The sequence below is a fragment of the Perca flavescens genome, chromosome 8 (genome assembly GCF_004354835.1).
Source record: "Perca flavescens isolate YP-PL-M2 chromosome 8, PFLA_1.0, whole genome shotgun sequence".
Lineage (NCBI taxonomy): Eukaryota > Metazoa > Chordata > Actinopteri > Perciformes > Percidae > Perca > Perca flavescens.
The window spans coordinates 38,835,155-38,848,117 of record NC_041338.1 but is presented as its reverse complement, the minus strand read 5'-3'; the positions used below and the strand labels follow the sequence as shown (position 1 = coordinate 38,848,117).

At 46.4% G+C, this 12,963-nt stretch overlaps 1 protein-coding gene across 1 annotated transcript in view; it reads right to left on the bottom strand.

The window, feature by feature from the left end:
* Window positions 1-12,963, bottom strand: part of lamb1a (laminin, beta 1a) — a 56,217-nt gene that overhangs the window by 38,799 nt on the left and 4,455 nt on the right. The window contains exons 3-9 of the mRNA XM_028586084.1: window positions 9,695-9,833; window positions 5,419-5,492; window positions 4,805-4,993; window positions 4,303-4,366; window positions 3,995-4,197; window positions 3,584-3,704; window positions 2,512-2,700 (exon numbers count right to left, since the gene is read on the bottom strand). Coding sequence (XP_028441885.1) covers window positions 2,512-2,700; window positions 3,584-3,704; window positions 3,995-4,197; window positions 4,303-4,366; window positions 4,805-4,993; window positions 5,419-5,492; window positions 9,695-9,833 — 979 coding nt within the window. The remainder of the gene's footprint in view (window positions 1-2,511; window positions 2,701-3,583; window positions 3,705-3,994; window positions 4,198-4,302; window positions 4,367-4,804; window positions 4,994-5,418; window positions 5,493-9,694; window positions 9,834-12,963) is intronic.

The following is a 12,963-nucleotide window of genomic DNA, read 5'->3' as shown; positions in this document are numbered from 1 at the left end:
CAGAGGCAGTTACACACTGCAGACACACACAGAGAGACAGTTACACACTGCAGACACACACATACACAGACAGAGAGGCAGTTACACACTGCAGACACACACACACACACACACACACACACACACAGGCAGATACACACTGCGCACAAACACACACACACACAGAGGCAGTTACAGGCTGCAGACACACAGGACAGGATGTTAAACAATGTTCAAATAAAGTAAAGTTCTACAGGACAGGAGGTTACATCTTCATGTTAGGAATAATAATATCACGGTTAAAGAGACAAAGACAAGAAGACATATTTGTGTTTATCACTTAAACATCAAACTGTAACATGAACTAAAACAACAATGTGTTCACACGGCCTGCATTTTGCCCAAATATAGACTGAGCAATAAGAGGGTGATTTAAAGAAGCTCCGCGTGTTAGGACACAGGGTTTCATTTTACTGCTGGCAGATGTTGGGGGGGGGGTCTCTGAGTGTTGGTGTTAAGTTAGGATTTAAACAGTGACTCACGCTGGCAGATGTTGGGGGGGGGCTCTGAGTGTTGGGGTTAAGTTAGGATTTAAACAGTGACTCACGCTGGCAGATGTTGGGGGGTCTCTGAGTGTTGGGGTTAAGTTAGGATTTAAACAGTGACTCACGCTGGCAGATGTTGGGGGGGTCTCTGAGTGTTGGGGTTAAGTTAGGATTTAAACAGTGACTCACGCTGGCAGATGTTGGGGGGGTCTCTGAGTGTTGGGGTTAAGTTAGGATTTAAACAGTGACTCACGCTGGCAGATGTTGGGGGGGGTCTCTGAGTGTTGGGGTTAAGTTAGGATTTAAACAGTGACTCACGCTGGCAGATGTTGGGGGGGGTCTCTGAGTGTTGGGGTTAAGTTAGGATTTAAACAGTGACTCACGCTGGCAGATGTTGGGGGGTCTCTGAGTGTTGGGGTTAAGTTAGGATTTAAACAGTGACTCACGCTGGCAGATGTTGGGGGGGTCTCTGAGTGTTGGGGTTAAGTTAGGATTTAAACAGTGACTCACGCTGGCAGATGTTGGGGGGGTCTCTGAGTGTTGGGGTTAAGTTAGGATTTAAACAGTGACTCACGCTGGCAGATGTTGGGGGTCTCTGAGTGTTGGTGTTAAGTTAGGATTTAAACAGTGACTCACGCTGGCAGATGTTGGGGGGGTCTCTCTGAGTGTTGGGGTTAAGTTAGGATTTAAACAGTGACTCACGCTGGCAGATGTTGGGGGGTCTCTGAGTGTTGGGGTTAAGTTAGGATTTAAACAGTGACTCACGCTGGCAGATGTTGGGGGGTCTCTGAGTGTTGGGGTTAAGTTAGGATTTAAACAGTGACTCACGCTGGCAGATGTTGGGGGGGTCTCTGAGTGTTGGGTTTAAGTTAGGATTTAAACAGTGACTCACGCTGGCAGATGTTGGGGGGTCTCTGAGTGTTGGTGTTAAGTTAGGATTTAAACAGTGACTCACGCTGGCAGATGTTGGGGGGGGTCTCTCTGAGTGTTGGGGTTAAGTTAGGATTTAAACAGTGACTCACGCTGGCAGATGTTGGGGGGTCTCTCTGAGTGTTGGGGTTAAGTTAGGATTCAAACAGTGACTCACGCTGGCAGATGTTGGGGGGGGGTCTCTCTGAGTGTTGGGGTTAAGTTAGGATTTAAACAGTGACTCACGCTGGCAGATGTTGGGGGGGGTCTCTGAGTGTTGGGGTTAAGTTAGGATTTAAACAGTGACTCACGCTGGCAGATGTTGGGGGGTCTCTGAGTGTTGGGGTTAAGTTAGGATTTAAACAGTGACTCACGCTGGCAGATGTTGGGGGGGTCTCTGAGTGTTGGGGTTAAGTTAGGATTTAAACAGTGACTCACGCTGGCAGATGTTGGGGGGTCTCTGAGTGTTGGGGTTAAGTTAGGATTTAAACAGTGACTCACGCTGGAGATGTTGGGGGGTCTGAGTGTTGGGGTTAAGTTAGGATTTAAACAGTGACTCACGCTGGCAGATGTTGGGGGGGTCTCTGAGTGTTGGGGTTAAGTTAGGATTTAAACAGTGACTCACGCTGGCAGATGTTGGGGGGGTCTCTCTGAGTGTTGGGGTTAAGTTAGGATTTAAACAGTGACTCACGCTGGCAGATGTTGGGGGGGTCTCTGAGTGTTGGGGTTAAGTTAGGATTTAAACAGTGACTCACGCTGGCAGATGTTGGGGGGTCTCTGAGTGTTGGGGTTAAGTTAGGATTTAAACAGTGACTCACGCTGGCAGATGTTGGGGGGGGGGTCTCTCTGAGTGTTGGGGTTAAGTTAGGATTTAAACAGTGACTCACGCTGGCAGATGTTGGGGGGGTCTCTGAGTGTTGGGGTTAAGTTAGGATTTAAACAGTGACTCACGCTGGCAGATGTTGGGGGGGGGTCTGAGTGTTGGGGTTAAGTTAGGATTTAAACAGTGACTCACGCTGGCAGATGTTGGGGGGTCTCTGAGTGTTGGGGTTAAGTTAGGATTTAAACAGTGACTCACGCTGGCAGATGTTGGGGTCTCGGACATCTCTCTCGGGGTGCTGGTAGAAAAACGGTTGACACTGCTGACAGTTGGGTCCGGCCGTGTTGTGCCGACAGTCGTCACAGACTCCTCCGCTGACGTTTCCTGAAGCCACGAACATGGCCATGTCGAAGTGACACGAGTCTGAATGCTGGTTACAGTTACACTCTACAACACCACAGAAGAAGAAGAGAGGAGATTCAGTTTCCTGTTGTCCAACTTCAAATTAAATTAAGGATCAGGAACACAAACACACACAACCTCAGGTCTCAGTTTTGTTTTTAAAATAGTCCCAGTCCACCAGGAACCATTAGAGACCTACAGTAGAAACAGTGGTAAAGACCAGGAGAAACCAGTAGAGACCAGTAAACAGTGGTAAAGACCAGGAGAAACCAGTAGAGACCAGTAAACAGTGGTTAAAACCAGTAGAAACGAGTTGACAGCAGTAGTTTACAGCAGTAGAAACGAGTTGACAGCAGTAGTTTACAGCAGTAGAAACCAGTTGACAGCAGTAGTATACAGCAGTAGAAACCAGTTGACAGCAGTAGTATACAGCAGTAGAAACCAGTTGACAGCAGTAGTATACAGCAGTAGAAACCAGTTGACAGCAGTAGTTTACAGCAGTAGAAACCAGTTGACAGCAGTAGTTTACTGCAGTAGAAACCAGTTGACAGCAGTAGTATACAGCAGTAGAAACCAGTTGACAGCAGTAGTTTACAGCAGTAGAAACCAGTTGACAGCAGTAGTATACAGCAGTAGAAACCAGTTGACAGCAGTAGTTTACAGCAGTAGAAACCAGTTGACAGCAGTTGTTTACTGCAGTAGAAACCAGTTGACAGCAGTAGTATACAGCAGTAGAAACCAGTTGACAGCAGTAGTTTACAGCAGTAGAAACCAGTTGACAGCAGTAGTATACAGCAGTAGAAACCAGTTGACAGCAGTAGTTTACAGCAGTAGAAACCAGTTGACAGCAGTAGTTTACAGCAGTAGAAACCAGTTGACAGCAGTAGTTTACAGCAGTAGAAACCAGTTGACAGCAGCATGGACTGACTTTTGCAGGCGTTGGTGTTGCGTCCCTCGGCTGGTCTCCATGGCAGGTCGTGGTAGAAGTCCTGACATTGCTCACAGTTCAGACCTTTAGTGTTGTGGTTACACATGCAGTGACCGTGGACCTGGAGACAGAAAACACAATTAATAATCAGAAATCAATCTGTATTCTGAACATGCTTTTCCTGGGTTAAAGTCTTTTGTTTTCACGCTTCCCTGTCAAGTGGTGTAGCCGTAGCTAGCTCGTAGCAAGCTCGTAGCTAGCTCGTAGCTAGCTCGTAGCAAGCTCGTGGCTAGCTCGTAGCAAGCTCGTAGCTAGCTCGTAGCTAGCCGTTCTGCACATGAGTGACTCACATTGTGTCTTCACAGTGTCCATTATCAGGAATAAACGGGTTAGGAGGCCAGAGCGACTCACCATGCCCTCAGTGGCCTGGCCAGTTCCCTGGACCGGGGCGCACTCGGAGGCGTGTCCGTAGCAGAAGCAGTTTCCTCGGACCACCATGTCGAAGACGGCGTAGTAATACTTCTCCTTGATCTCCATGCGGGAGTCCAGCAGGTTGTCTCCAAGCGTGTGCAGTTTGGTGAACTTCACCCGCAGGTCCGTGATCTTCAACATGTCTGAACAAAAGATTAACAGCAGCTCAGTGACGGATAATAACTAATAATCAATAACTCCGTATCGCAGATCAGACAGAAGTTATGGGTGGCGGTGAGGAGACCTACTCTGGATCCGGGGGCTGTAGGGGTCCTCGATCCTGAACGCCGGGTCCAGGACTCGGAAAATCACCTGGAAGAAAACAAATGTAAGATCATTTATTTAAACTTTTATTGACAACTTAACAGTTAATGATTACAGCACAGTCAGAGATGGATATCACCAAGGATTTCCTAAATCGATTTGATTCAAAAGGTCCCAATTCGAATACATTAGTGATTGGATATATGTGGATATAAAAGAGATCGTCAGAGAAACAACGCTGTAAACTGGTTTCAGATCTCTGATAATGCACCAGGTTCATGTTTACATTAAGAACTGAGCCACAGCAACTTAGTTTAAAGGACTTTTTACTTCTGCATTCATGGTGAGAAGACAGATATTAAAAGATCTATTTCTGGGTTTTATTCATCAATGTCAGATCACTCAGACTAAGACCAGTTTTAACGGGAGGGTACGTTATTTGAACCCAGGCCTGATCAGAGACAACCAGAGAGATGATTTCTGTACCTCTCCTTCAGTGGACGGCTCGATGTCCGAGTAACGCGAGTCACAGATGACATCGTCGACCTTCTGCATTGGACCATGGGAAACCGACGGGAACGAGGTCTCACAATCATAGGCAAAGTAACGGTAAACCTTCCACGTCTTCCCGAAGTCAGATGACCGCTCGATCACCATGGCAGCCGGTCGAAACGTCTGAGGAGAGAGAACCACGTTAGAAAACAAACTTTGACTCAATTCAATTTTATTAATAATATCAAATCATAACAAAAGTTATCTCAGAGACCCAACAATTCCCCCAAAAAACATGCAAGCATTTGGTTGTGATGAAAACCCTTCTTTAAACAGGCAGAATATCAAGAAGGTCTGTGGTGTTCATGTGAGACTGCAAAGATCCTTTAAACTATGCAACACCAACTATAGTGCACTGTCTAATAAACACGAAGGGATTCTGACCAATCAGAGCACAGAGTTTCTATTCACTCAGTGAGGTTTACACTGGCTGTCTGATGTGTTTACAGAGACATGAAACAACCGTTACAGGCTGAGAGAACCAAGGAGCAGTACCTCATCTATTCGCCTGTGATTACCCAGAACCCCCTGCTGCGTGCAGAACTCACCTTAAATGTCATGATGAGATGTGTGAAGTGAAACTCAGCCTCCAGCTTCAGCTGCACTGTGACGTTCTCCACACCTGCACACAGGTACACCAACACATCGGCAATAAGAAGCAATAATAATTAACGTATATTCATTAAGTTTGATATATGCATTGTCGGCCCTGTTGGCCAGGCTACTCAACAGACGCCCACAGGATACACAATCTCTATGAAAGTGATGTCAGATATCTGGAATCTGATATATACACAACAGATGTTGTTAGAAAGCTTTTAAAAACAACACTACACAGTGATCGTGTTTTCTATGATGGATGAATAATCTTAAAGTTTGATGGTTATTAATAGGGGTGTGCCAAAAAATAGATTCACAGAAGAATCTAGTTTCTCATTTGCAACGATTCAGAATCGATCTGAAATGTCCAAGAATCGATTTAATAAATAAATAAAATCAGCTGGCTGTTCGCCTCCATTTTTGTAACTAGCCTAGACGTCACCACGCAGCCGGTTTTTGAACGTGAGCGCAAAGAGGAAGCAAATATGGATGAGAGGGAGATCCAACCAGCCCCGTCTTCACTTTAAGCTAAAGTTTGGCGTCATTTCGGTTTTTACCGAATGCCTGGGAGCACTGCGCTGGACATGACACACACAGTGTGCAAGCTTTGCAAAATGAAGACCAAGTACTTCGGCAGCACAACAAATGCGTGGGCTCATGTTACTAGGCATCACCCGGAGCTCAGCGACACGGAGCAGAGTCAGCCGCCAGCTGCAGACCAACGCACACTGCAGTGCTTCACAAACTTCCTGCCAACTCCAAGAGGGCAAAACAAATAACTCGGTCTATCGCCTGCTTCATCGCCAAAGACCTAAGGCCTTAGAGTGTGGTGGAGAACGAGGGGTTCGTCTGCATGTTACAGACAGCGGAGCCGAGCTACGCCATACCGTTTCACTGAGACAACTGTGCCACAGCTTTACACAGAGACTAAAAGAAAGGTGGCCAGTGCCCTAACCGAAACGAGCAGAGGGGCACTAACATGTGATGCATGGACATCAAGAGCATGGGCGTCAGTTTGGTGTGGAATGTGCTGGGGACAGAGACGCATTTGGAAGTGCATTTCCAGAAGTGCTGGGTAAAATGATATTCATTTTCTTTTTTTGTCTTTTGCGCAGGTCATGTTTTGAAAGACGCTGTCTAATGTATCAGATAACTTGTAAATTAATAAAAATGTATAAAAAGGCGTGGCGGCGCTGCAAATTCAACTCATGTTTAGGACATGTTATGTAAAATATAAACATTGGAGTATATTAATCGGCGCGCAAAGTCCTTGAAATCCATTCTGCAGTAAGCGTCATATAGCCATGGTAAAAAGAAAAGGCAGTTTAATTCATTTCGGTTTTACTAAGAAATAGTGTAGCGATGATGTTAATAGCATGACCAATTCACCTGCTGCCAGCCCCACGTCCAACCGGGGTGACAACGCAAGAAGAAGCTGAAGAAATAATGTCCTCTGGCTGAAGATGCTCCTAGTCCCTCTTATTCCTCTCTCTCTCGTTAAACTGGAAAAGTCCTATTATTATGGACGTTAACTGATAAGCGCTTCATTAGAGCCTATAAGGAAAAAGCTTAACGTGGTAGAATGTAGCAGGACTACCTCAACAACAATCAATGATCACCAAATTTCTCTCTCATATTGCTCATCATAACCACTGATAACTGTCAAAAGATCTAACCGAAAGTCCTATTATTATGGAGGTTATCTGACATTAAGCGTTTCTGCTTCACATTTTCAGCAGGGCGGCGGAGCGGCTGTGGGTTGACTCCCCACGGTTCTCATATGTCCTGTAAGGTCTGCAGCAGAGCGGCTGTGTCTGTCCTGTGGGGGGGGATCGAGCATTTTGTGGATTTGTTGGTTATCTGTCGCTCACGAATTATAGGCCTATGTTTTATGAACTTTATTTTTTTTAACTAAATTGAGCTTGAGGTTTTAAAAAAAAAAGTGGTGGGTACAAATTACTCATGACACATGTGGTGGGGACGCGTACCCACCATCGCCACCGAAATCTATGCCTATGATCACGAGCAACCAAGTCTTTTGTAACATTCACCGCTCACTACATAACGATACGTGGGTGCTCGAATCCCATCCATCCATCCATCCATCCATCCATCCATCTTCGTCCACTTATCCGGTGTCGGGTCGCGGGGGGAGCAGCTCCAGCAGGGGACCCCAAACTTCCCTTTCCCGAGCAACATTAACCAGCTCCGACTGGGGGATCCCGAGGCGTTCCCAGGCCAGGTTGGAGATATAATCCCTTCACCTAGTCCTGGGTCTTCCCCGAGGCCTCCTCCCAGCTCCACCTCCCTCCACCTAGTCCTGGGTCTTCCCCGAGGCCTCCTCCCAGCTGGACCTCCCTCCACCTAGTCCTGGGTCTTCCCCGAGGCCTCCCTAGGGAGGTGCCCAGGGGTCATCCTTACCAGATGCCTGAACCACCTCAACTGGCTCCTTTCGACGCGAAGGAGCAGCGGCTCTACTCCGAGCTCCTCACGGATGACTGAGCTTCTCACCCTATCTCTAAGGGAGACGCCAGCCACCCTCCTGAGGAAACCCATTTCGGCCACTTGTACCCTGGATCTCGTTCTTTCGGTCATGCTCGAATCCCGTGTTTTGCAAACTCGTGCACGAGAGCCATACAGCCGTAAATGTCAATGCCATGTTTCACTCCGTTGCTAATGAATGGGAGCTGACGATCTCGGATCTGGTGATTGTGACTGATAATGCTGCTGTTTACGGTTCTATTGTAGCAAGAGACACTGTCATGAACATTTCAGAGACAGGTAGCTTAGGGGTACTATTTTCCATTTTGAAAGAAGCACTTTATTTTCATAACTTGTTATTCTTTAAGTTACTGAGTCTGACTGAATGTTTTTTTTGTCTTTACTGGTTGTGTTCTACATGATATTTGTGGTAAACTGCAACTTTCCTGGGAAATGCATGTATTTTCAACCATTTTGTATTGTGAAGAAGCACTTTATTTTTGTTCCAACTTCTTTTATAGCTAGCTACTAATGAGTAGCAATTGAGAACCAGACAATGTTTTTGATAAAAGGCACTTCCCTGAGAATTGAACTTAAAATGTGAAAAAGACACTTTAATGTCTCCGTTTGTCACTCTGTATAGCAAAGCAGATGAGAGTTAATCATGATCAGAAACCCGATTAGAAATCATTATGGATAAAATCTAATCGTTTTGAGTCAAAAATCTTTTTGAATCGAAAATTGAGTTTGAATCGAATTGTGGCCTCAAGAATCAAATTGAATCGTGAGATGGTAAAAGATTCCCACACCTAGTTATTAACTTCTGATTCAAGAAGACTTGATTGATTGATTCAGCTGCAGATCTTTGTTGAATGTTTCCTCTCACATTAAACACTTATTTCTCTCTCAAAAATCAGTAAATATAAAGACTTATTTTATGAATGCAGCTGTGTGAAGTTGTAGTAAGAAGCGTATTGCTTCTCGGGAAAGTTCCTACAGTGGAAACATCCTGTTTATTTTTATCGCCTCTGGTCAAACACCCCCCCCTGTAATAATACAGCCTGTAGCAAGGCCCCGCCCCACAGCTTTACAACCACTAATCCTGAAGAAAGGACGGCCTGCAGCGGGCCCCGCCCCACAGCTTTACAACCCCTAATCCTGAAGAAAGAATGACTGAATGAACGAGCTGTCTGTGTTATGCTGAGAAGCTGAAATCTGTCTGCAGAAACTTTGTGAAGAATCAGAGTGGATCACATGTGAAACACGAATGTCTCCGATTGTCACACACAAACCTGATTCCCTTCTTCTATCAGAGAGAGACACACTTGTGAACATTAAAAACATCTATTAAACTCAGAGGGTACTGTAACCATGGAGATTCCGTTTGTTAACCAGTAACAACGGGACCGGTAGAGTTCTGTTTTCATCGACATGACGTCTCCACACAGATGATCATAATTCCTAAACATCTTTAACAGATTCACTGTTAGTCTCGAACCTTTCATCATGTATTCATCTCATTCACACTAACAGACTTTTACTTCCTGACTTCAGCTGTTTCTACACAAAAAGGAGCTCTTTGTCTCTGAGCAGATGTTTAATAAAGTTACAGTCAGCTGATCTGTAATCACATAATCATCCTGAACGCTGACCCTCTGTGTGTGTGTGTGTGTGTGTGTGTGTGTGTGTGTGTGTGTGTGTGTGTGTGTGTGTGTGTGTGTGTGTGTGTGTGTGTGTGTGTACCATTCTCAGACTGCCACCAGGTCTTCAGTCTGTTGGGAGCGAACGTTGTGACAACGTTCTCGATGCGATGGCCGCTGGTCTGTTCGCTCAGCTGATCGTACGGAGTTGCCGAGTCGCACAGGAAGCACTTCTTCTCCTCCTGGTTCATCAGAGAGAGAGAGACAGGCAGAGAGAGAGAGAGAGAGGCAGGCAGAGAGACAGGCAGAGAGAGAGGGAGAGAGACAGGCAGAGAGACGGGGCAGTAAAGAGTTAATAATGAGGTGAATTCCTCAGATTCCTGTCTGGTCTCGGTCAGGACAGATCTCTGCTGAGATCAAACTCTCTGATCAACACATTTCTCAAAGGGGGGGGTATGATCATTTTATTGATGCAACTTTGCACATATTTGCATATTATTGTAAATGAAGTGTGAATATGTGTCTACACCCTGGAGCATGTTTAACACTGTCCCTGTTTAAATCACCTTAACATTTCTGTTAAACAGAATGATTTTAAATAAAGAAATCACGTTGAATGATCTGCTTCCCTTCCTGACTGAAACAAACTCAGTTTACTAAAATGCTTTCAGATAAATGATGGATTTGATTTAAAACATTTATATTGGTTAGTTTTTTTCCAGTGTTGGGCAAGTTACTGAAAATGAGTAATTAGTTAAACCAGTTACTAGTACTACTACTGAACAGTCAAACACAATAAACATCATTTTTAGACCTATTTATTGTTATCAACAAGGCAGCAGGCCTTCAAATCAAGCAGTAGTACAAAAGTCCCTTTTAATACTTGAAACAAAATAACAACTGTCTCAGTCATTTAACAGTGTTTTTTTTGCTCAACCTGCATTTTAGCATATTCTCTGTCTAAATAGCTGAAAACGTCTTCCTGCACATATGCCCCGAGCCTCCATTTGTCACCGGAATTTTGCTTATTAATTGCCTGAAGGCAACTGACTCAAGAGATGACAGAGGGTGCATGTCACTGACAACATACTTAGCAATCAATTTATTCAGCTCTGCCTGGTTTATCGGCTGCACTGCAGTCCGTGTAAATCTAACTTTGGTTGTTTACATGGAGTGGGGCCTTCAGCATCCGTGGGGCTGGGGTCTTTACTACTAGCTTTGGTTGTTTACATGGAGTGGTGCCTTCAGCATCCGTGGGGCTGGGGTCTTTACTACTAGCTTTGGTTGTTTACATGGAGTGGTGCCTTCAGCATCCGCGGGGCTGGGGTCTTTACTACTAACTTTGGTTGTTTACATGGAGTGGTGCCTTCAGCATCCGTGGGGCTGCGTTGGGGCTAGGGGTCTTTACTACTAGCTTTGGTTGTTTACATGGAGTGGTGCCTTCAGCATCCGTGGGGCTGGGGTCTTTACTACTAGCTTTGGTTGTTTACATGGAGTGGGGCCTTCAGCATCCGTGGGGCTGGGGTCTTTACTACTAGCTTTGGTTGTTTACATGGAGTGGGGCCTTCAGCATCCGTGGGGCTGGGGTCTTTACTACTAGCTTTGGTTGTTTACATGGAGTGGGGCCTTCAGCATCCGTGGGGCTGGGGTCTTTACTACTAGCTTTGGTTGTTTACATGGAGTGGGGCCTTCAGCATCCGTGGGGCTGGGGTCTTTACTACTAGCTTTGGTTGTTTACATGGAGTGGGGCCTTCAGCATCCGTGGGGCTGGGGTCTTTACTACTAGCTTTGGTTGTTTACATGGAGTGGTGCCTTCAGCATCCGTGGGGCTGGGGTCTTTACTACTAGCTTTGGTTGTTTACATGGAGTGGTGCCTTCAGCATCCGTGGGGCTGGGGTCTTTACTACTAGCTTTGGTTGTTTACATGGAGTGGTGCCTTCAGCATCCGTGGGGCTGGGGTCTTTACTACTAGCTTTGGTTGTTTACATGGAGTGGTGCCTTCAGCATCCGTGGGGCTGGGGTCTTTACTACTAGCTTTGGTTGTTTACATGGAGTGGTGCCTTCAGCATCCGTGGGGCTGGGGTCTTTACTACTAGCTTTGGTTGTTTACATGGAGTGGGGCCTTCAGCATCCGTGGGGCTGGGGTCTTTACTACTAACTTTGGTTGTTTACATGGAGTGGGGCCTTCAGCATCCGTGGGGCTGGGGTCTTTACTACTAGCTTTGGTTGTTTACATGGAGTGGTGCCTTCAGCATCCGTGGGGCTGGGGTCTTTACTACTAGCTTTGGTTGTTTACATGGAGTGGGGCCTTCAGCATCCGTGGGGCTGGGGTCTTTACTACTAACTTTGGTTGTTTACATGGAGTTCAGGGGGGCCTTCAGCATCCGTGGGGCTGGGGTCTTTACTACTAGCTTTGGTTGTTTACATGAAGTGGGGCCTTCAGCATCCGTGGGGCTGGGGTCTTTACTACTAGCTTTGGTTGTTTACATGGAGTGGTGCCTTCAGCATCCGTGGGGCTGGGGTCTTTACTACTAGCTTTGGTTGTTTACATGGAGTGGGGCCTTCAGCATCCGTGGGGCTGGGGTCTTTACTACTAGCTTTGGTTGTTTACATGGAGTGGGGCCTTCAGCATCCGTGGGGCTGGGGTCTTTACTACTAGCTTTGGTTGTTTACATGGAGTGGTGCCTTCAGCATCCGTGGGGCTGGGGTCTTTACTACTAGCTTTGGTTGTTTACATGGAGTGGGGCCTTCAGCATCCGTGGGGCTGGGGTCTTTACTACTAGCTTTGGTTGTTTACATGGAGTGGGGCCTTCAGCATCCGTGGGGCTGGGGTCTTTACTACTAGCTTTGGTTGTTTACATGAAGTGGGGCCTTCAGCATCCGTGGGGCTGGGGTCTTTACTACTAGCTTTGGTTGTTTACATGGAGTGGTGCCTTCAGCATCCGTGGGGCTGGGGTCTTTACTACTAGCTTTGGTTGTTTACATGGAGTGGGGCCTTCAGCATCCGTGGGGCTGGGGTCTTTACTACTAACTTTGGTTGTTTACATGGAGTGGTGCCTTCAGCATCCGTGGGGCTGGGGTCTTTACTACTAGCTTTGGTTGTTTACATGGAGTGGGGCCTTCAGCATCCGTGGGGCTGGGGTCTTTACTACTAGCTTTGGTTGTTTACATGGAGTGGGGCCTTCAGCATCCGTGGGGCTGGGGTCTTTACTACTAGCTTTGGTTGTTTACATGGAGTGGGGCCTTCAGCATCCGTGGGGCTGGGGTCTTTACTACTAGCTTTGGTTGTTTACATGGAGTGGGGCCTTCAGCATCCGTGGGGCTGGGGTCTTTACTACTAGCTTTGGTTGTTTACATGGAGTGGGGCCTTCA